The 24,812-nt window shown below is 49.2% G+C and overlaps 1 protein-coding gene across 3 annotated transcripts in view; it reads left to right on the top strand.

Annotated features, from left to right (window-relative positions):
* DDC (dopa decarboxylase) overlaps nt 1-18,370 on the top strand; it is a 98,844-nt gene extending 80,474 nt beyond the window's left edge. For 2 of the 3 annotated variants that reach the window (XM_052638679.1, XM_052638680.1), the window contains exons 11-15: nt 3,988-4,007; nt 6,004-6,102; nt 8,558-8,659; nt 14,725-14,932; nt 17,811-18,370. In XM_052638679.1, coding sequence (XP_052494639.1) covers nt 3,988-4,007; nt 6,004-6,102; nt 8,558-8,659; nt 14,725-14,932; nt 17,811-17,824 — 443 coding nt within the window. In that variant the 3' untranslated portion in view covers nt 17,825-18,370. The remainder of the gene's footprint in view (nt 1-3,987; nt 4,008-6,003; nt 6,103-8,557; nt 8,660-14,724; nt 14,933-17,810) is intronic. The other variant, XM_052638681.1, reaches the window with a different exon arrangement.
* Nucleotides 18,371-24,812: the final 6,442 nt, after the last annotated feature.

Consider the following 24,812-nt stretch of genomic DNA (forward strand, 5'->3'; position numbering starts at 1 on the left):
TAAAATCCTGCAAGCCACAGAAAGAGTTTAAGCCAAAGGCAACTGAGCAAAGTTTATTACTCCAGGAATTTCTTTAAAGTAATTTTATTCCATGTTTAAGGAAAGGCAGTTTCTGACTGACAAAACAGCTATGGCTGTTAGAGATGAACAATCTTAGTTATTTGTGTTTTTTCCCCTAAAAAACTATGAATCAACGAAAGCAATGACCTATTTTGTGTTTAGCAGCTAAACCACCCAAAACCAGCTTTAAACTTCTATGTCTAGTGGATGTAACGGTGTATTTTATCTGATATAGTATATCACTCTCCTGCTAATTTTCTTGTAATTTTAAGTGAAATATGTTTAGAGCGTTTCTTTAAGAGCCTTTCTACTCAAACAAGAAACCTTTTCATTGCTTAACTGTCAAAAACAAGACTGCTCAGGTCTGCGCACGTGGCCCTGCTCTACACCCCTCACACTGCAGCCCCCGAGGCTGTGGCCACGTCCCTCCTGCGGGTTTGGGGGACTCCTCCCCTCACCACTTGGGTCTGGGGCAAATGTCTCGCTGGGCAGGGGGTCCTCCCAGACCTCTCCCTGTGAGCTAGGCCCCTCCGCTCAGCCATCTCCCCCATCTCCTCACTGGCCCCTTGTCTGCCACTAGAAACGATGATCCCTGGAGTGGGGGACTCGCCCTGCTGCTCCTCGACCGGCCAGTGCCCTGGCAACAGCGCTAGGAGGGACTGAGGCTCCCACGTGTCCCCATGTTTGCTTTTCACTTTTATAGACGCTGTTTCATTGGACTTGTGCCAGAGAGCGACCAAAAAACATGGGATTTTTTATTTTGAGGACAGAAATTTCTGTCACAAAACAGATAATAGGAAAATAGTAGTCATACCTGGTATATAGACTTTTCAAATGAATTCTTTCATTATAAAAACTGTACATCTGGACAACAGAAAAGAGGTGGGCCGGAAACATAACCCTGAACTTAGCCCTCCACCCAGATGTTGATCCTGTTAATACGTGGCTGTTTCTCACCAGTCGTCTTATATGCATTGTTTGGTTTTATTGTTTTTACTATATGCAGATTTAGAGCTGCTCACCCCACTTACATCTTACGTAGTTTAAAGACATAGGAAAGGCAATGCCAAAGAATGTTCAAACTACTGCACAATTGCACTCATCATACGATAGCAAAGTAATGCCCCAAATTCTCCAAGCCAGGCTTCGACAGTACGTGAACTGTGAACTTCTAGATGTTCAAGCTAGATTTAGAAAAGGCAGAGGAACCAGAGATCAAATTGCCAACATCCATTGGATCATCCAAAAAGCAAGGGAGTTCCAGAAAAACATCTACTTCTGCTTTATTGACTATGCCAAAGCCTTTGACTGTGTGGATCACAGTAAACTGTGGAAAATTCTGAAAGAGATGGGAATACCAGACCACCAGACCTGCCTCTTGAGAAATCTTTAAGCAGATCAAGAAGCCACAATCAGAACTGGACATGGAACAACAGACTGGTTCCTAATCAGGAAAGGAGTAAGTCAAGGCTGTATATTGTCACCATGCTTATTTAACTTCTATGAAGAGTACATCATGAGAAACGCTGGGCTGGATGAAGCACAAGCTGGAATCAAGATTGCCGGGAGAAATATCAATAACCTCATATATGCAGATGACACCACCCTTATGGCAGAAAGTGAAGAAGAATTAAAGAGCCTCTTGATGAAAGTGAAAGAGGAGAGTGAAAAAGTTGGCTTAAAACTCAACATTCAGAAAACAAAGATCATGGCATGTAGTCTCATCACTTCATGGCAAATAGATGGGGAAACAGTGGCAGACTATATTTTTTTAGGCTCCAAAATCACTGCAAATGGTGACTGCAGCCATGAAATTAAAAGACATTGCTCCTTGGAGGAAAAGTTATGACCAACCTAGACAGCATATTAAAAAACAGAGACATTCCTTTGCCAACGAAAATCCATCTAGTCAAGGCTATGGTTTTTCCAGTAGTCGTGTATGGATGTGAGTTGGACTGTGAAGAAAGATGAGTGCCAAATAATTGATGCTTTTGAACTGTGGTGTTGGAGAAGACTCTTGAGAGTCCCTTGGACTGCAAGGAGATCCAACCAGTCCATCCTGAAGGAAATCAGTCCTGGATATTCATTGGAAGGACTGATGCTGAAGCTAAAACTCCAATACTTTGGCCACCTGGTGCGAAGAACTGACTCATTAGAAAAGACCCTGATGCTGGGAAAGATTGAAGGCAGGAGGAGAAGGGGACAACAGAGGATGATATGGTTGGATGGCATCACCAACTAGATGGACATGAGTTTGAGTAAACTCCAGGAGTTAGTGATGAACAGGGAAGCCTGGTGTGCTGCAGTCCATGGGGTCACAAAGAGTCAGACATGACTAAGCGACTGAACTGAACTGAGGCAAGTGGGATATAGTAACTAGTCCACAGTGTAAGTAACACCATCATTGGGACTTGCTGCTGGAGAGGGCTTTAGCATTCTTTATGTTAACAGGAAACACTTGTACTGGGCAGCACCTAACTGGACCAGGTCTTCAGCCAGTCCTTGGGGAAGCAGGTTCTTTGAGACACAGACTCCATCTCTAACCATGTCATTCAGCTATAGAAGCTTCTGATCTGACTCCTCTTCTTTAAAGCTTCTATCACACAGTCCAACAGAATTTCCGGCAATGACGGATGTGTCCTGTAATTCTGTGGTGTCCTGTGTGGCAGACACTAGCCACAGGTGGCTTTTGAGCACTGGCAATGTGGCTGGTGTGACTGAACAGTTGTTTTAGTTTTCTGAATTGTAATTCAGGGTAAACTGACTAGTGACTATCAGGATGGGGCCGGGACCTGAACTTGGAGGTGTTTCATTCATCCTCCTTTACAACATCACCTTCTTACTGGGTGTTTATTACCTGCCAAGTACACTTGGGTGCTGTTACCTCTAATGACTGCTGTTGGTGTTTGTTAATGAGTCTGTTCCAAGGGGCATGAAGAGAAGAAAAGCATCATTTGGGAGTTGACTTAAGCTGCATGACTTGTGGCATCCGCTCGGGGTACCAGATGAAATGAGGAGGTTGAACCCTGCAAAATGGCCCTGCATATTCCTCCATTACTACAACCGTACTATGATCCTAACTGGTATGCTCCTAATCCATCTGGTCTCTCCAGGTGTCAGTTGGGGAGTCCTAACAAGCTGCGATTTTAGATTTTCCTGTTAATGTAAGGCAGACCTGTGCGCCCAGTGGACCACGCACATTTTACCAGTGTGGGTGGAGGGTTGTGGCAGGTGGACAGCCAGGACGACACTGGAGGATCGGGTTCCAACACACAGCTTTCTAATTCCCACCTGATGCCATGCCCAAGATTCCCACGTGGAGACTCCCGACCGCAAGATTTCTCATCCAGTGTTCTCCCCTATACACCAGCTTTGACTTTACCGCTTTTGGCACAAAAGGAGAGCTAAATGCAAGCAAGGCCTTGTTCATAACCCCTGTGAAGCCATTTGAATCCCAGATAATGAAGTCGACTCGGAAGATACTCACTGGGTATTTATTCAGCTCCAGAATCCGGACTAAGAAATGAGAACACGGAGATAAACTCCCATCAAAAGTCTGATTTTTTCACATTCAAATCACTTCTATATCACAAATTCACCTCCCACACATGAATGAATAGATGATGAAGACTTCACAGAATCTGAATGCCAATTTACTCCAGGGCACAGAAGAAATCTCAGATTTCCCTGGTTGTGTAACTGCAGAAAGTGAAATGAGTGGGAATCCACTGCTAATTCCGCATTTCCTCTTGTGCTGTGCTCTCTGGAACCTCCCCTTGAATCTGATACCTTGGGGAATCACCTCAAAGAACACCCAGCCCCTGCCCTCAGTGGTCTTTGGTCTGGTTCAAGAGATGATGGAAAGGAATGAGGCAGGTAATCGACCAATGTGTCTGATGGTTCCTTTTTTCTCTTTCTCCTTTGCAGGGCTTATCACTGACTACAGGGTAAGTGGGAGGCTTGTCTTCCCAAGTCCAGGTCCGAGGTCATCTAAACTGTGAGTGCCGTGTGGGGGCCGTCCCGGGCTGTCACTCCTGCTGCCTCCCGGTCCTCTTGGAACTACGGTCCTGAAGAGGACACCCTCCAACTGGGTCCTAACTAGCAGTCTGGCCAGGCAGGGGGCAGCTGCACTGAGCCCACTGACAGCAGATCTGAGGTTTGGATGGAATGATGCTGCCCGTGCCCATATTCCTCTGTGAGGCAGAGAAGTATCCTCAGATCATGTGGGCCCTGTGTCCCACGCTCAGGCTGTGTGCCTGAGCCACCGTCCCCAGGGCAGTGGGAGAACAAGGGTCAGGGGACATCAGAAGGCCACAGATGGCAGCCCTCGTGTCGATCCTCCTTCCTTAGGCAGGACCACTGTGCTGCTGTGGGGCTGCTCTGAGCTGGGAGCGAAAGTGGCTAACAAGACCAGCCCTCTCCTCCCCAGACTTACGTCTGGTCAGGGCTGGGAGGAAAGACTGGGTGCACAGGCCTTGCTCCCGGGGAAGCTGGCCCAGTCCTGCCTCAGGCCCCAGAGAGGCAGTGACAGCATTTTAGGGTGACGCTGGAATGAACACAGTTAAACTGCGTGCATGTTTACTCTCGTGCCATGGAAATTAATTTCCCCTTGCTATCCTTTCCAGTGTTTGATTTCATTCACATTTTAGTTTCTCGGAGGCTGCTGGGGAGTGCAGCGACCTGTAAGCAAGGGACCACTGGGCTCTAGTTAGTTAGTGTCTAGTTAGTTAGTTACTCAGTCGGGTGACAGTGGGTTTTCTAAAAAGGCATGTGAGGTTAATTTTTACTAAGACTCCCCAGCAGCTTGCAAACGCACAGCTACATAGAGGACAGCGGGCATCAGTGGGCACAACTGGGGCTCTCTGGCCTGGCGCATCTTTAGCCCCTAGATGCCTGCTTTCTCACGGATAAAACAGAGCTCCTAAGCCCTGTTCCCAGCGCGGTTAGGAAGATAAAGTGAGATGGCCTGTGCATCCACACAGTGCCCGCTGTAAACAGCAGTGACACTGCTGGATGCTTCTGAACCTCAGTCTTGGACCCGTGTTTCTCTTTGCAACTCTAGAAGCTTCTGCAGAACCCCTGGTGCTTTCACTGCAGTTCAGAAGTGGGGTGCCATGGCCGGGGGTGCATTCCCTAGAGCAGCAGTGCCCCCCAAGCCTGCTGTGCCCCTCGTGCAGCCACGCTGCACCCCAACCCCGAGTGGCATTGCCCCATACCCAGCAGGAAGTCCGTCTCTGGGCTCTGTGGGCTGCCCACGGAGAACGAAGACGGAGAGAAACCCCCTGTGCCCCTCATCTCCTTTAGAAGCTCCAATAGGAAGTGGCCATGTAAAAATCAGGATGTTTTTATCCTTATCTTCCCAAATGTCCCTGTACCCTGTCCCCTCTGTGTCCACTCCTGCTCGCTTTGGTACCTTGACAACCATTGGAGAGTGTCACACCCGAGCAGCTGACAAACGCAGGAAAACTCAGGAAGGCTCGCGCGATGTCCCGCGTGTTCCATGGCGGCCTGTGAGGCAGGAAGAAGATGCACGTTGCTCTAGAGAAGGGGTGTCACGGGGCATGCGCAGCAGAGGGCGTAGGGATCTGCAGCGCCCTTCTTGTTTCCTGTAGGCAGAGAAATCAGTGAACTTTCCCCTCCCACCCCTCCTGGGTTGTAGGCCCGAGGGGCAGGGCCACACTCCCCCATCCGCTCACAGTGGCATCTGAGCCCGACACTGGTCTGGTCCCTGCGTGCACTCCGTAGACATCTCGGAGCTTTGTAAAGAGAGCTTCTGGCTGCACCGCTCACTCCCCTGCTGTCAGCTTTGCCCTTGTGGCAGCCAGAGGGTTGGTCTCCAGGGAACTAACTGCCTTCAGGAGAAACAAGCTAGTCCATGAGTCGAAAAGGAAGCCAGCCCTTGGCACAGTCCTCACCGAGCTGCCGTCTTGTGTCTGATTTCAGCACTGGCAGCTGCCACTGGGCCGGAGGTTCCGTTCTTTGAAGATGTGGTTTGTTTTTAGGATGTACGGAGTCAAGGGACTGCAGGCCTATATCCGCAAGGTGAGTCTGCTGTCATTATTTATCCAGCTGATGTTAGGGAGGTCTTAGACCTGAGAAATGAAGTAAGACGTTGTCAAGCAGGGCACGGGAAACTGAGCGACTCAGCACAGCACAGAGCAGTGTGCCTAAGTGAACGTGGCTCAGTCGTGTCCGACTCTGTGCGACCCCACGGACCGCAGCCCGCCAGGCTCCTCCATCCACGGGATTCTCCAGGCAAGAGTACTGGGGTGGCCATTCCCTGCTCCAATAGCAGTATGTATACCCTGCTCTTTTCCTTTTTTAAGCAACTGAGGAAGCAGGCCAGCGGAGACCCACTCACTTAGCTGGCTGTGGACGGCCTGCCAGGTTCCAGCCGGTGCTCCGGTGCTGGCGTCCTCAGCTGCGGCCCCACCCTGACGGGGGCCCTCAGGCGGCAGGGGAGCGGGGCAGCCTTGCAGAGGCTCGCTTTGGGGGCGGTGCCGGGCAGCTGCGGGCGGGGCGAATGGCTGCAGGCCCCTCCCTGTGGCAGAGCGCACGGAGCGGGCGGCGGCTCGGGCCCCGCGGCGCCACGCACCCATCCAGCTCAGGAGGCTGCTGGGGGGCTGTAAAGGGTCTGGGCGTCTCTGTGCGAAGAGAACGGGGAAAGCACATGGAAGCGGGCCCATGAGTTCTCCCGTGGGGAGCCTGTGCGCAGAAGCTGAATGAGGATTCAGCTGCTCTGGGGCAAGAAGGCGAAGCACAAGTAGTTCATCTCACGAGGGTGATTCCTGCTGGAAGCTCCGGGAAGCAAGCGCTTCGTGATTCCCTGAGGGGGACCGACCCTGCCCTCCTAGGAGCCGGATACATCCCGGCAGGTGTCCAGCTCCCCAGGACCCAGCGTGAGGGGATCCCCTGCCAGCAGTCTCTGGAGCCCTCTAGTGGCGGCAGATTCATCACCGCCTGGGGACCCCTCATGGAAATGGTGGTGTTTCTCATACGTGTGGAATCTAGAAAAACGGCACAGAGGAACCTATTTGCAGGGCAGGAATAGAGATACAGACAGAGGACACAGTGGGGAGAGGGGAGGAGGGCACGAATTGGGAGATTAGGACTGACAGACACACACTACCACGTGTGGAATAGACAGCTAGTGGGAAGCTGCTGCACAGCTCAGGGAGCTCAGCTCAGTGCTCTGCGATGGCCTGGAGGCGTGGGCTGCAAGGGAGGGGGGCTCCGGAGGGAGAGGAGATATGTACACATATGGCTGATTCACTGTGCTTTACAGCAGACACTAACACAACATTGTGAAGCAGCTATATTCCAAAAAAAATAAATGACGTTTCTGTCCCAGCACTTTGAGCAATGCGATCTCTGCTCAGATGCTCCCTGGGCACCTGTCAGTGAGCCCCACACTGGATGCCGGGGTTCAGGATGAGCCCCATGGGCGCTGAGATCTGGGTGAGCTGGTTCTCAGATCATGTACTGTGTGAACCAGCTCTTGGTCTCTGTAAACACCTCCATGTTTAGTCCAGGCTGGTTCGGGGAGAGGCGGCAGCCTGGGGCTGACGAGGGTCTCACTGTGGCAGCAGATGCTGTGGAATAACAAACAGCTGCAGAGAGGGAGCTCTGGTGCTGGTCAACTGCGTTAGAACCAGCCTCAGTCTCCTGGTCTGCAGAATGGGCACGGTTGTGGTGTTATTGGGCTTCCCAGGTGGCGCTAATGATAAAGAATCCACCTGTCAATGCAGGAGATGCAAGAGATGCAGGTTAGATCCATGAGTCTGGAAGATCCCTTGGAGGAAGAAATGGCAATCCATGCCAGTACTCCAGTATCCTTGCCTGGAGAATCCTATGGACAGAAGAGCCTGGCGGGCTACAGTCCATGGGGTCACAAAGAGTTGGACTCGACGGAAGCGACTGAGCACGCCCCTGCACCATGGGCCAGCACCAGGACAGGACAGGGAAGTGCCCGGCTCCCCAGCTGATGTTGTCTGCTGTCTCTCTTCAAAAGTGTGTGTGCGCTTGTGCTCAGCTGTGACCGACTCTTTGCAGCCCTATAAACTGCAGCCTGCCAGGCTCCTCTGTCCGTGGGATTCTCCAGGCACGATACTGGAGTGGTTGCCACACCCTCCTCCGGAGATCTTCCCATCCCAGGGACCGAACCCAGGCCTCTTCCGTCTCCCGCATTGGCAGGCGTGTTCTTTAAATCCCTCCTGGCAACATTTAGCCTAAAATTCTAAAAGATGTGATGAACACGGTCCTCTGAACAGAAGATGACAAGAGGTGTTTTTCTGAAGATGGTGGCCCCTTTCCCCTGGTAGCAAGTTTCTCACCCTCTGTGGGGACAGCCAGGACATGGGTGACATCAATGCTGGAAGAAAATGGCTAAAGCATAGTCATGAGTTCCAGACGCGTGGTCTGATGCTGTTCTCTAGGTGGTGAAGTTCTGAAACAAGTCGTGACAGAAGACTCAGACAGATGTCCCTTCCCTTTCCAGCACGTCCAGCTGGCCCATGCGTTTGAGGCATTGGTGCGCCAGGACTCCCGCTTTGAAATCTGTGCAGAAGTCACTCTGGGACTGGTCTGTTTCCGGCTAAAGGTATGTCTAAGTCGACTTCATTGTCTGTGTTTTCTTGACTGGAAAGAGAGGAAGCGGTCATTCATTACATGCATCCATACATCGACTGAGCTCCCCAGAGACCTTGCGTTGCTCCCCACCAGTTCTCCAGGTTGCTGGTCCCAGCTCCCGAGTCTGACTTCCCGCAACCCCCGCCCTTCTCCAGGGCACTCAGACTCCCTGCCCGTGTGTGCCTGGTGTGAGGATGCTGGCCATTTCCCCATCGACCCAGCTGTGCCACGGGGATCCCTGAAGGGCTGACCCATGCGTGGGCTCACCGGCCCAAGCATGGTCCCTGGACCAGCACCTGGGAGCCTGTGAGGAGCCAGTCTTGGCTCACTTGGGACCCGCTGACTTGATGTATGCCCCCCAGCTGCTGGTGCAATAGGGGTTTGAGGGACGCTGTTCCCTGGGGTTATGTCTTTCTGCTGTCTGAGGGAATCAGCCACCTTTGGTGACAATCACAACCATGTTTTCCACAGGCCCCAAGGGGCACTGCTCACACAGACCCTTATCAAATAGCCTCGTGTGGAAGAAGCCATTAGCTTAGCTCTAATGCCCTGACCACTCTCTGGCGAGCTTTCCATTTGCAGAGTCAACTCTGTGTCAGGTCCCCGTGTCCAAGTCCACAAAGGGAGGCAGGAGAAGACACCATGGACTCAGTCGCATTGTCAAGGTGCTGCCCATCCAAACGTGGCCATGGTCTTCCCTTTCCCTCCCCACACCGATTCTGCAGGATTTGAGGGCTGGTGAGAACCGCACATGGAAAAACGAGAGGCGACAGAGTAGAGTCCTAACAGGAGAGCTGGCAGGGAGATGTGAGCCTCACACAGTAGCACCTGAGCACAGGAGAGAGCATCACACACACACCTGAGCACAGGAGGGTGGAGCATCTCACAGAGACACATGAGCACAGAGGAAGACCATAACCAGATACCTGAGCACAGGAGGGCAGAGCATCGCACACACACCTGAGACAGGAAGGTAGAGCATCACACACACACCTGAGCAGAGGAGGGAGAGCATCACACACACACCTGAGCACAGGAGGGAGAGGCTCTCACACACACTTAAGCACAGGAGGGAGAGCATCACAGACACCTGAACACAGGAGGGCAGAGCATCACACACACACCTGAGCACAGGAGGGAGAGGCTCTCACAGACACCTGAGACAGGAAGGTAGAGCATCACACACACACCTGAGCAGAGGAGGGAGAGCATCACACACACACCTGAGCACAGGAGGGAGAGGCTCTCACACACACTTAAGCACAGGAGGGAGAGCATCACACACACTTAAGCACAGGAGGGAGAGCATCACAGACACCTGAGCACAGGAGGGAGAGCATCACAGACACCTGAGCACAGGAGGGAGAGCATCACAGACACCTGAGCACAGGAGGGAGAGCATCACACACACACCTGAGCACAGGAGGGAGAGGCTCTCACACACACTTAAGCACAGGAGGGCAGAGCATCACACACACACCTGAGCACAGGAGGGAGAGCATCACAGACACCTGAGCACAGGAGGGAGAGGATCACACAGACACCTGAGCACAGGAGGGAGAGCATCACAGACACCTGAGCACAGGAGGGAGAGGATCACACAGACACCTGAGCACAGGAGGGAGAGCATCACACACACACCTGAGCACAGGAGGGAGAGGCTCTCACACACACTTAAGCACAGGAGGGCAGAGCATCACACACACACCTGAGCACAGGAGGGAGAGGCTCTCACACACACTTAAGCACAGGAGGGCAGAGCATCACACACACACCTGAGCACAGGAGGGAGAGCATCACACACACACCTGAGCTCAGGAGGGAGAGCATCACACACACTTAAGCACAGGAGGGAGAGCATCACAGACACCTGAGCACAGGAGGGAGAGCATCACAGACACCTGAGCACAGGAGGGAGAGGATCACACAGACACCTGAGCACAGGAGGGAGAGCATCACACACACACCTGAGCACAGGAGGGAGAGGCTCTCACACACACTTAAGCACAGGAGGGCAGAGCATCACACACACACCTGAGCACAGGAGGGAGAGGCTCTCACACACACTTAAGCACAGGAGGGCAGAGCATCACACACACACCTGAGCACAGGAGGGAGAGCATCTCACACACACCTGAGCACAGGAGGGAGAGCATCACACACACACCTGAGCTCAGGAGGGAGAGCATCACACACACTTAAGCACAGGAGGGAGAGCATCACAGACACCTGAACACAGGAGGGAGAGCATCACAGACACCTGAGCACAGGAGGGAGAGCATCACAGACACCTGAGCACAGGAGGGAGAGGATCACACACACCTTAGCACAGGAGGGAGAGCATCACACACACACCTGAGCACAGGAGGGAGAGGATCTCACACACACTTAAGCACAGGAGGGAGAGCATCACACACACACCTGAGCACAGGAGGGCAGAGCATCACACACACACCTGAGCACAGGAGGGAGAGCATCACACACACACCTGAGCACAGGAGGGAGAGCATCACACACACACCTGAGCACAGGAGGGCAGAGCATCACAGACACCTGAGCACAGGAGGGAGAGCATCACAGACACCTGAGCACAGGAGGGAGAGCATCACACACACACCTGAGCACAGGAGGGACAGCATCACACACACTTAAGCACAGGAGGGAGAGCATCACAGACACCTGAGCACAGGAGGGAGAGCATCACACACACCTGAGCACAGGAGGGAGAGGATCACACACACCTGAGCACAGGAGGGACAGCATCTCACAGACACCTGAGCAGAGGAGGGAGAGCGTCACAGACCCCTGAGCTCAGGAGGGCAGACATCTCCTGTGGTGCTAGGAGCAGGGCCCCACAGGGCGACCAGAGGGGCGATTCCATCTGCACTGGTGTTGGCAGCCAGTATGCCTGATGTGTTTGCCATCATACAGTTGTTTTTGTTTTTACTGCCAGTGTTCTTGAAGGATTTTAATTTTTTTAGTTTTTAGCAGTTTTGTTGAGATATCATCCGCATACTATACTCTCTGTCCATATAAATTATCCATTTCAGTGATGTCTAGCCTTCCCTGTGGTTGCACAGCCATCCCCACAGTCTAGCTTGAGAACATCTTCATTCTCCCCCAGAGAAGCCCCAGCCCCATCCCTAGGGCCACGGATCTACTTTCTCTCTCTGTGGATCTGTCTGCTCCAGACATTTGTGTTAACGGGATCATCACTGTGCTGGCTTCTGTGACTGGCTTCTTTCAACAAGCATTGTGTTGTCAAAGTCAAGACTTTTATTTTCTCCTCCCCATTTACTTGGGCAAACCTGCCTGCATCTCCCTTCCTGCCCTGGAAGCCTAAGGGCTTCTCAGAAAGTGAAACGTTTCTTCCGTGAAACTTGTTATTTCTATCCCGTGAATTGGTTTCTCCTTGAGGAAGCGTGCTGTGCAGGCGTTGGCGCTTGTTTTCTGCCTCCGCATCTGCTATCTTGCTATGTTTTCTTTGCCGTGTTGCCATCGGCTCTGGATGTCAAGTCTCTGCTGCTGCTACTGTTCTTACACCTCAGACTGTTTTGTCTTTGCCTCTGTTTAGTAGAAAACAAACCTTGTCCGATCCATTTGAAAATGGTGAGCGAAGTTTTCCTGAGTTGCTTGCTTTTATTTCCTGCGTTTGGCACTTTCAGGCATTTGCTCTTCTGTTACGTCTTCCTGGTGAAGTTCCATCCTTTCAAACCATCATTTCCACCTTCTCACCCTCATCCTGGAGCGGAACCGGCCCTGGCTGGATCTGGTGCGCAGCAGCAGTTCCTAGGTGGCCTTGGGCCCACACGCTGCCCACGGGCCACTGCGCACAGCCTCACGCCAGTCGGCGGCCTGCAGACTCTGCAGAGACGTGAGGCCCGGGTCCCGCCTCCGGCCGACCAGGACTTTTCTCTTCCCACTGTCCTCCCTGGTCTCAAGATGGAGCAAGAAGAGTACAGCCTACCACAGTCACGTGACCCAGGACGCTGGCCCCACGTGCAGGCCCTCTACGTCAGCCAGGAGGCGTGTGGGGCTGGAGTCACTGCCTGGGGACAGAACGAAGGCTGAGAGGTGGGCGGGGATGAGAAGGGGAACCGGAGCGACCAGACGGGAGGGGCACGGCCCCCAGTCTGTAACGCATTTCACCCATGTGGTCCTCTCAGTATGGGGTGCGGGCCCCCGGCCCCCTGTCCAAGGCTGGTGAGCTGCTCCCCTCCAGGAGGGGGCTACTGATGGTCCTTTGGTCCATAGTTCGAGGACGGTTTTCCAAGACTCTAGCCAGAAGCTGACTATCACGCTTCATTTTCTACACAGCAATTGCCTACATAGGAATGAGTTCCATTCTGAGGATGCATTCACTGAGTTTAGTCTGTATGTAGGTTTAGTGAAATTGGCCTAGGCACCCAACTAACACAGTCGGCTATAGAGTACTGTACTGTAATAGGTTTGTAACTTTTCACACAAATATTACATTAAAAATAAAAAATAGAGAAAACCTTTTTAATCTCATAGTACAGTACCTTGAATAGCACAGTAGGACCAGGTGTAGCACCGCTGCTTTTATGCTTGCTTCCAGACTTCCTGGGCATGAAACAGATACCTCCCTACTGTACTCTGATCCCCTGGAGAAGGGAAAGGCTACCCACTCCAGTATTCTGGCCTGGAGAGTTCCATGGGCTGTGTAGTCCATGGGGCCGCAAAGAGTCGGACACAAGTGAGCGGCCTTCACTTCACTCACCTACTGCGCTGTAACCATGACTGTGCAGCAAAGGACCCGAGAGCACAGCCTGCAGAGCACGCGGGCGCGTGACACGGCGCACCAGACACGCTAACGTGGGTGGACATGAGAATGCACTCTCTCATCTTGGAAATTTCACAGCTTCAAGCTTCGTGTGCAGGAGACTTACTTTATTGTGAGATTTCTTCTGTATGTTTCCATTCCCGGTGCCATTATACAGTTCTGCTGTTTCAGCTCATCAGTTCAGTTCAGTTCAGTCGCTTAGTCGTGTCTGACTCCTTGCGATCCCATGAACCGCAGCACTCCAGGCCTCCCTGTCCATCACCAACTCCCAGAGTCCACCCAAACCCATGTGCATTGAGTCAGTGATGCCATCCAACCATCTCATCCTCTGTCGTCCCTTTCTCCTCCTGCCCTCAATCTTTCTCAGCATCAGGCTCTTCTCAAATGAGTCAGCTCTTTGCAGGTGGCCAAAGTATTGGAGTTTCAGCTTCAGCATCCGTCCTTCCAATGAACACCCAGGACTGATCTTTAGGATGGACTGGTTGGATCTCCTTGCAGTCCAAGGGACTCTCAATAGTCTTCTCCAACACCGCAGTTCAAAAGCATCAATTATTTGGCACTCATCTTTCTTCACAGTCCAACTCTCACATCCATACATGACCACTGGAAAAACGGTAGCCTTGACTAGATGGACCTTTGTTGACAAAGTAATGTCTCTGCTTTTTAATATGCTGTCTAGGTTGATCGTAACTTTCCTTCTAAGGAGTAAGCATCTTTTAATTTCATGGCTGCAGTCACCATCTGCAGTGATTTTGGAGCCCAGAAAAATAAAGTCAGCCACTGTTTCCACCGTTTCCCCATCTATTTGCCATGAAGTGATGAGACTGGATGCCATGATCTTAGTTTTCTCAATGTTGAGGCTTAAGCCAACTTTTTCATTCTCCTCTTTCACTTTCATCAACTTTGTGCCATAAGAGTGGTGCCATCTGCGTATCTGAGGTTATTGATAAACTTATCAACTTACAGGAAGCTTCGTTTTTTCTCTGTAAACCTGGGTCACAGAAGGCTCGCCTTTTGGCAGCACCGGAACAGCAGGAATTGTGCAGGGAAGGCAGCCCTCTCTTGGGCCCATGTCACGGTTACTTAGCTGAGCTTTTTATGACTGCAAATGGAAGGCCTGTGGTGAGGTGGTTCTCCCACTGACCTGGGACTGTATCACCCAACACCTACCTGGCTTCGTGTTGCATGTTTGAGCATCCAAAGATTCGAGTACTGCCTTTCTCAATCTGCAGGGTTCCAACAAACTGAATGAAGCTCTTCTGGAAAGCATAAACAGTGCCAAAAAAATCCACTTGGTCCCTTGTTCCCTGAGAGACCGGTTCGTGCTGCGCTTTGCCATCTGCTCACGCACAGTGGAGCTGGCCCACGTGCAGCTGGCCTGGAAGCACATCCAGGAGATGGCAGCCGCGGTGTTAAGAGCACAGGGGGAGGAAAAGGCAGGTAAGCCACCCTGTGGGGCCGAATTCCCTCCACCCCAAAGAGAGGGAGAGAGAACTAGCCCTGTCTGTTCTGGAGAAGTGGAGGGAACATACCACATAGGGAGTCTTTAGAAACGTCGATAGATTTCTACTTTGTACTCTTTTATTTGAGACTATCAGTCATACATCTCTGTAATATCCCCTCAGCTTTCTTTAGTGTTCCCCCCAACTTACAATCATAGCAACTTATAAACTGGCAAATGGTAGATAAATGAAAATGGGTGAAAACACTCAAAAAGGAGTCTTGACATGACTGCTGGTTTGCTGTCAGGAAGGACCAAGTTCATGTTGATTTAGAGAAAGAAAAGGTTAAACTATTGTGCATCAGTTATAGAAACCCTAAAGACAGTAGGCAGGTGACTTGTAAGAAAATATCTGCACAAACACAGCATTGACAACAAGTTGGAATGATGTCTGTTGAACTGCAAGGATCTTTAGAGCGTTGGCATTAGGTTATTTTCTGAATGTCATTCCATTGGAGTTTTTACAGCACCTTGATTTCATCATTTTTCCTTTTGCCCCACTTGGGGGAGGTAGGTGGTAAGAGCTTCTGCTTTTCTTTCTTTTTTATATTAAACAAGTAAGAGATTTATATCTCTCTGAAAAGAGCACTTCATGGGGTTGCAAACAGTTGGACACAACTGAGCAACTGAACTGAACTGAAAAAGAGTTTAAAGAAAGGCAGTCAAGGGGCAAGAGTCGGGTTTCAAGAATCATCAGGATCCCAGGATCCTTCCTTCTTGCTTCCCTGCTATTTTTAGCATCAACATAGAACATCTGTCTTATGGCCCAAAATGGTTGTTCGTGCTCCAGCCATTGCATCCTCATTCCAACTTTTCTTTCTTTCTTTTTCTGCTTTATGCCCATCTGTCATCATCCACCGGGGATGGAAAACCTAAATGTGTGATGGAATTTGTTTGCTGAGCACATACAACTTGATCTTCTGGGCTCTTAATTTTAACTATGAGTACCTGAGATATTAATACTATAGTGCAGTGGTCCTCAACCTCTAGGATCTAATGCCTGATGATCTGAAGTGGAGCTAATATAATAATTATACAAATAAGGTCCACAATAAATGAAACACATTTGAATCATCCTTAAACCATCCCCCACAAATGGTTGGTGGAAAAATGTTCCTTGGCAAAACCAGTTCCCAGTGCTGAAAAGGTTGGGGACTACTGTGTAGTGCTCAAAAAATCAGAAGTTACATATTGCATTTTATTTATGTGAGAGCTCCATCCCAGGCTTCTGGCCCAAGAGGTCAGAGACCCTTCTGTCAGGGTGTGTCCTGAAATATCAGGTCCTTTTCCTGGCTCGGCAAACCCCTTTCCTAAAGGGCTGCTGCTCATAAGCTGAGGGATCACCCTGCAGGGAGCAACACCCCAGTTAGAGCTTGAGCATCTCGGGAAGGTGTTGGGAAGAGGCCTATAGTTCCAGATTATTCCACTGGCCACAATAAGCATCTCTGTGTGTGGTGGGGGTGTATATGTGGGGGGAATAAGATAAATTCAAAACAAAACCACACGGCAAACCCTCTAGAGGAACATTTCTGCGACTCTATGTTTGTGTATCTTATTCCCCTATGCCTGGAACAACACAGGAGACTTTAGCTCAGAAAACTCATCTGAAACAGAGGCAGGTCTCTGATAGAAGTAACAGTTACTCTGGAGTTAATATGCGTGTGTGCTTCAGTCATGTCCAACTCTTTGCGACCCCATGGACTGTAGCCCTCCAGGCTCCTCTGTCCACGGGGACTCTCCAGGCAAGAATACTGGAGTGGGTTGCCACGCCCTTCTCCGGGGGATCTTCCCGCCGGGGACTGAACCCAGGTCTCCGGTCTCTTGCACAGGCAGGCGGAATCTTTACCACTAGCACCGCCTGGGAGGCCCATGTGGAGTTGTTATTTGTTGTTTAGTCACTAAATCACGTCCGGCTCTGTGACCCCCTGGACTGCAGCTTCCCTGTCCTTCACTATACTTGCCATCAATTCCAAAGGTAGCAGAAAGGAAAAATTTTTTAAATGGAGGATACAGTAGTAAATCCCAATGCATATATGTTTTAATCAGATTAATTAGAGTGATGAAAATCTTAATACCTTGGTTTTACTTGTGCTTATGTTAACGTGCTCAGCCATGTCTGACTTTTTGTGATCCCCATGGGCTTCAGTGCATCATGTGCCTCTGTCCATGGGATGCTCCAGGCAAGAATACTGGAGTGGGTTGCCATGCCCTCCTCCAGGGGGTCTTCCCAACCCAAGGATCAATCCCCTGTCTCCTGCGTTGGCAGGCAGATTCTTTACCACTGAGTCAAGGCTGAAGCCCCTTGTGCTTATGTAAGTTTATATCAAATGTAATGGTCACAGTTCTGAAGGAAAGAAGGAAGTACCCTATTTTACATAAGGTAGGAAATGGGGCCAAGACTCTAGCTGACATTAATAAAATGTATCATAGAGAAGGGGCTTCCCAGGTGACTCAGTGGTAAAAATCCACTTGTTAGTGCAGGAGACACGGGTTTGATCCCTGGGTCAGGAAGATCCCTTGGCGAAGGAAATGTCAACCCACTCCAGTATTCTTGCCCAGGAAATCCAACGGACAGAGAAACCTGGTGGGCTATGGTCCATGGGGTTGCAAAAGAGTCAGACATAACTTTGCAACAAAACAACAACAATCATAGAGAAGCCAGATTGGCAATAAAAGCTAATTTCTTCCAGTTCAAACTCTTCTGTTTCACAGATGGAGAAAGTATATTCCTTCTCTGTGTTCCAGGGAGGAGTATACAAAATTCTTTCACATTTTTAAAACATAGCCATATGCTCCTGTTCTTTTTTTCCCCTGTAGAGATCAAAAATTGAAATTATCTGAAGACTAGGATGAGAGGAAACTGTATCAGCCCAGCTCCTTGGAACCCAGCCTGTATGTGGCACAAGCTTCTCCAGTTCAGTTCAGTGGCTCCGTCGTATCTAACTGTTTGTGACCCCATGGACTGCAGCACGCCAGGCTTTATCATCCATCACCAACTCACAGAGTTTACTCAAACTCATGTCCATCAAGCCAGTGATGCCATCCAACCATCTCATCCTCTGTCATCCCCTTTTCCTCCTGCCTTCAGTCTTTTCCCCGAGTTATCCAGAAAGAATCCCATGATTGCACCTTTTCAGCCACTCATCAATGAAGAAATATTATGTGCTACGAGTTAACCTCAGTGAATATAGCTTTTATTCATTATTTGGCTCTGACTTCTGTTGATTAAAAAATCATATGTTTCTATGCCTTTGAAGTTGTCAGTGGGGTAAAGCCTTACTGAAATATCATCCAGGGTGATCTATGATTATGGGATTTATACCTGTGGTATTTAAATTGTTCTGTCACGTGGCTTAATGTTTAATAAACAATGTGAAGTGTTATGTGTACTGTGTCTGATGAGCATCTTGTTCTATACCGTAGAAAATCGATTGTTATAATGTGGACTTATCCTTTCAAAACAGCTAAAGATATGACGTTCCTGGATGTTTTTAAATGACATTCATTTAGTCGGGAAGCATTCAGGGAGTGCCTAGTACATGTCTGGTGGGCTTCCCTGGTGGTGCTGGTGGTAGAGAACCTGCCCGCCAATGCAGGAGATGCAAGAGACGCAGGTTCAATCCCTGGGTCAGAAAGATCCCCGGAGAAGGGCATGGCAACCCACTCCAGCATTCTTGCCTGGAGAATCCCCTGGACAGAGGAGTCTGGCGGGCTACAGTTCATAGGGTCTGAAAGAGTCAGACACGGCTAAAGCGGCTTAGCGCATCAGCCACTGTTCTAGATGTCATAGCAACATATGCGTTGGAAATGACTTCAGCTTCTAAAGAAACATCAGTAAATTTAGAATCAAGGCGCAGCCAGAGACCACGTTCTGCGGGCGTGGTGAGAAAGGCTTCCAGGGCCTTGCTCTCCTCATCGGGTTAGGCTCCTGCCCTGGGGCATCACGACTAATAAACACCTGAAGGTTCTCTTTACACAGAAATATCAGGAAGATGCAGGTTTTGTCCAAGTCACTGATCTTTCTTTGAAACTCTTTATTCTTCGAAACACATATATTTTAATCCCAAGACAAGTTTTTATTCTTTGGAGACTGTAGAATTGTCAAAAACACTCTCAGAATGGGACCTTGAATTATTATCAGGGCTATCTGAATTTTAAAGATCCCTGTGATCTATGTGCATGTAGCTGAATTACCTGTGTTTTTGAAATCTGTTAGCACATCAGATGCCATGTGGCCCCCCTCTCATTTGGTCAGCTCATTTGTTCTCTGCCCATCAGTGGACAGATCTGGCCTCCCGCACAGCGTGGGGACGTGGGATGGGCCAAGGGGACCCACTGGTGCTGCCACGTCAGGAGCCGCAGAGGGTGATGATCTGAGCTCAGATCACAGTGTGGAGGCCAAGGGGCCTGCCTCGTACAGTGAGGCTGTCTGCCCCGAGTGTGCTCTGGAGTTAAGATTGTTGCAGGGCCCCCTACGTGGGGCCTGAGTCACCAACGCAGCCGCAGCCCGCAAACTTTGGGAGCGGCTCCACCCAGCTGATCCACAAATGCACTTTGGAAAGACGACCCAGATTTGTGTTTGAGGCAGGAGACAGGGCAGCAGGTGATGGCAGGGATGCTGCCAGGCGGCATGGGCAGACAGGGAGCAGGAAGCTGGTGGATGAATGAGGAGCTCCCCACTGACCGGGCTGGATCTTTGTGTTGGGGAATCTCACACCTCAGCTGGAATGTAGACCCAGGAGAGACTGTAGCTTGCCCACTTCTGGCTCATTTCTAGCTAACTCGTGGCAGTTCCCCCCACCCTGGACCTCTCTAGGCATTTCCTTAGCACCGTGATCAAACCCCAAATTACCCAGCCTCGGAACAGAAGGGCATACTTCCTCCCAGTTTATTTAACACACATCCTCATGGCATGTTCTCTATGTTGTAAATATTTTAATATTAATTTATTTAATACTTATTTTAAAGTTATCAACTATTATTCCCATTTTCCAGATGAGAAAGAGGTCTAGTGACTTTTCTGCATGAGGTCTGGAACATGGCAGTCTAGAATTCACACTTTCTTAGTCATTCAATTCCAAGTGTGCTCTCTCTTGCCCAGAAAAGCCATTTCTCAGGATAACTGGCAGTGAGGAGCTTTCACTCCCTTCTGGGAAAAGCCCATCTTCGCCTCCCAGGGTAGAGTCTTGGACCCTGACCCTAACCAGACAATCCCCAAACAGCCCAATGTGGGGAAGTTTCTGAAGGTCTGCACTGTGCAGCTTAACCCATCTGTGCAGCATCTTCATAACCAACCCAGTGTCCGGATGCAGTGCACAGACCCCCGCTGGCCCTGGAACCAGCTAGCATCTCCCGATAACAGGCAGCTCCAATGAGCACAGGGAAAATCCCAGATCCATCTAGACACACCTAACATCTTGATGCCAAGAAACCTGTTTTTTCTTTTGACACTTCTGACCACAAATGAAAGGGTTTTCCCTCCTGGCACCAAAGACATGGACTGGTTTCCAACAGCAGTTTCCCACCCGTCTGACAGCACTGCCTGGAGTCAGCATCCAACCCCACCTGTGAAGAGCTCAGTCCCTCAAATACCCTCACCTCACTACCAGCCCAGGTCTCCTGGCCTCCTGCCTGACCTGCTGTATATTAGGGGTTCCCATCGTTCCCATGTCAAGATCCACTGTTGGCCAGAACAGTTTACAGAACTCAGGAAGTTACTTTATTTGCATCCTCAAGTTTAACATGAAGGATACAACTCAGGAACAACCAGATAGAAGAGAGACATAGGATGGGGCAGCGGGAGGGAGTGGGGGGCTTCCATCCCCCACCCCCACTCCCTCGAGGGCATGGCTCTCCAAGCAGCCTGATGTGCTCAGTTAGTCAGTCAGTTCAGCTGCTCAGTCGTGTCCGACTCCTTGCGACCCCATGAACTGCAGCATGCCAGGCTTCCCTGTCCATCTCCAACTCCCAGCGCTTGCTGAAACTCATGTCCATGGAGTCAGTGATGCCATCACCAGTGTGAAAGTGCTCCAAACCCTATTGATTAGGAGTTTTCATGGAGATTCCAGTACATCACTGGTTGATTAAATCACTGGCCACTGTGATTAACCCAAGTCTCTGGTCCCCCTTCCCCACTGGAGGTGGGGATGGGATGGTGCTGAATGTTCCCACCTTATCACTATGGTGACCATCTCTATCTTTACCCTGTCTGTGGACCTGCCAAGAGTAGCCTCCCTAGAACAAAAGAGATTCCTGTTACCCACAGAATCCAGAGGATTTAGGAGCTCTGTGTCAGGAGCCAGGGACATAGACCTAATATATAACTCTTATTATATCAGACCCAAGATACCTTCTGGAATCATATACATCCTTTCTAAAATGCAGAAAGCAGCCAAATTTCCTGACAACAGAGAATCTCATTCCTGCTGACTCCATGCCTGACACAGGAGGAATTTGTAGAAAAGCCAAGATTTTTAAAAAAAGAAGCAAGAATATTACTCAGCTCTATAAAAGAATGACAGAATGACATCTGCAACAATATAAATGGACATGAAAGTGATCGCACTAAGTGAAGTAAGTCAGAAAGAGAAAGACAAGTGTCATATGATAGCATTTCCATGTGGACTTCAGAAAGATTATACAGGCCAACTTATACAAAACAGAAACAGCTTCAGACACAGAAAACAGACTTATGGTTAACAAATGGGAAAGGAAGGGAGAGGGATAAACTGGGAGCTTGGGATTAAAATATATACACTCAGTTCAGTTCAGTTCAGTCGCTCAGTCATGTCCAACTCTTTGTGACCCCATGATTTGCAGCACGCCAGACCTCCCTGTCCATCACCAACTCCCGGAGTTCACTCAGACTCACGTCCATCGAGTCAGTGAGGCCATCCAGCCATCTCATCCTCTGTCGTCCCCTTCTGCTCCTGTGCCCAATCCCTCCCAAGCATCAGAGTCTTTTCCAGTGAGTCAACTCTTCAGAGGCTTTTCCAGTGAGTCAACTCTTCTCATGAGACGGCCAAAGTACTGGAGTTTCAGCTTCAGCATCATTCCCTCCAAAGAAATCCCAGGGCTGATCTCCCTCAGAATGGACTGGTTGGATCTCCTTGCAGTCCAAGGGACTCTCAAGAGTCTTCTCCAACACCACAGTTCAAAAGCATCAATTCTTCGGTGCTCAGCCTCCTTCACAGTCCAACTCTCACATCCATACATGACCACAGGAAAAACCATAGCCTTGACTAGACGGACCTTAGTCGGCAAAGTAATGTCTCTGCTTTTGAATATGCTATCTAGGTTGGTCATAACTTTTCTTCCAAGGAGTAAGTGTCTTTTAATTTCATGGCTGCACTCATCATCTGCAGTGATTTTGGAGCCCCAAAAAATAAAGTCTGACACTGTTTCCACTGTTTCCCCATCTATTTCCCATGAAGTGATGGGACCAGATGCCATGATCTTCCTTTTCTGAATGTTGAGCTTTAAGCCAACTTTTTCACTCTCTTCTTTCAGTTTCATCAGGAGGCTTTTTAGTTCCTCTTCACTTTCTGCCATAAAGGTGGTGTCATCTGCATATCTGAGGTTATTGATATTTCTCCCGGCAATCTTGATTCCAGCTTGTGTTTCTTCCAGTCCAGCATTTCTCATGACGTACTCTGCATATAAGTTAAATAAGCAGGGTGACAATATACAGCCTTGATTTGCCCCTTTTCCTATTTGGAACCAGTCTGTTGTTCCATGTCCAGTTCTAACTGTTGCTTCCTGACCTGCATATAGGTTTCTCAAGAGGCAGGTCAGGTGGTCTGGTATTCCCATCTCTTTCAGAATTTTCCACAGTTTATTGTGATCCACATAGTCAAAGGCTTTGGCATAGTCAATAAAGCAGAAATAGATTTTTTGTGGAACTCTTGCTTCTTCGATGATCCAGCGGATGTTGGCAATTTATATAAAATAGATAAACATAAGGGCCTATTAGACAGCATGTGTGTGCGTGCTCAGTAGCTCATTTGTGTCCAACTCTTTGCGACCCCATGGACTGTAGCCCACCAGGCTGCTCTGTCCGTGGAATTCTCCAAGCAAGAATACTAGAGTGGGAAGCCATTTGTTTCTCCAGGGGATCTTCCCAACCCAGGGATCAAACCCAGGTCTCCTGCATTGCAGGAGGATTCTTTACCACTGTGATATCTGGAAAGCCCATTTTATAGCACAGGGAACTGTAATAATTTATATGGGGAGAGAATCTGGAAAAGAATCTGTATATCAGAATCACTTTGTTGTATATCTTAAACTAACCCAACATTGTAAATCAACTATCTGTGTGCTCATGCTGTTGTGTCTGACTCTTTGTGACCCTTTGGACAGTAGCCTGTCAGGCTCTTCTGTCCATGGAATTTTCTAAGCGTGAATACTGGAGTGACTTGCTTCAGTAGAAAATAAAAATTAAATTAAAAACTAATAAGTTGAAAACAAAGGAGAGGTGGGCTGATTATCCCAAGGGATAAGAAGGAAGTCCCCAGAGGAAGCAGGTTCCAACCATCCATGGACTTCATACCTGTGCCCCTTAACCTGAGAGTCCAGGTTAGCAACAAATATTGCTGATCTTTTATTCAGAAGGCCTGTATTTGAGGAAAGGAATGGAGCTTGCCTAATAGCTTTTTGATCTAAGGACTGTTTCATTGCTTTTCTCAATCGTGGAAATCTCCAAATATATAAGAACATTTTTTGCTTTCTTTTAAACTGCATTTGATATCAATACTTATTTCTTCAGTATTCCTGTGTCACCTGCCATCACCTACACTTGTCATAAATAGTAGAAAAAATAAGAAAGTACTGTGAGAGTAAGTTACTTGTATGAATTGGATAAATTTGGAACTATCATTTTGGAGAAAGTTGAGTGTGATTCCACAGGTAGACATGCAAAATGGATGGTTGGGGAAAGAAGAAAGGAGGAAGAAAAGAACAATGAATTCATATAGACAGGACCCCACGACATACATAGAAGACTATGCATATACACCCCATATACAGAAGACTCCAAAAATGTCCAGACTGTTGAAGTCACGTCCAGACCCTGCCATTGGTAAGAGACGGTGATATCTCTGTAACCGAGCAGGACCCTATGAGGCCTTCCCAGAACAGATCCCCACATGTGTCTTCCACCTGCCTTTTGTCTACAGAGAACTTTAGTCTAAGAATACATTTATTCAGAGAAGTGAGAAAATACAGAAAGAAAACAGTCAAGCAAGACAAAATGATAATAGGTTAGCCAATAAACAAAGTCAAGGACTTTAGTTCCTCCTCAGGGACTATAGCTAATACTCTGAGCCATGTCCTTTGAGCTGTTTTGCAGAGGCTGAGACCCTCACCAGGTGAGAGAAATTAACTGTGTGCTGCTCACAAGCACATGGAACCCAGACCAGAGGGAGCCAGAAGGTTAACAACGGTGACTCCTAATTATCTCACCACTAGCCCATTGGAAGAATGTCCACAAGTTGATCATGCCCTGTCCTTGAACACTATATGACTCCTCATTACCCCATCCAGGGCAGGACACATAATTTTGAGGGCATTAGCCTCCCATGGCCCCCTTTGCCTGGCAAAACAACAAACCTATTCTTTTCTGCTTCACCCAAAACTCTGTCTCTGCATTTCTATTCAGCACAGGTGAACAGCGGACAAGTTTCAGCGACATTTCCAGGCATTAGAGAGGAGCCAAGTCACATGAGGAGTGTTAAAATGGAAGAATATTTTATTGAGAAAGACAGAGAGGCCTTACTTGGTAACTGTCTTCAAATGTTACCCTCACTCTGACATGAAGAGTCT

The sequence above is a fragment of the Budorcas taxicolor genome, chromosome 4 (genome assembly GCF_023091745.1).
Source record: "Budorcas taxicolor isolate Tak-1 chromosome 4, Takin1.1, whole genome shotgun sequence".
Lineage (NCBI taxonomy): Eukaryota > Metazoa > Chordata > Mammalia > Artiodactyla > Bovidae > Budorcas > Budorcas taxicolor.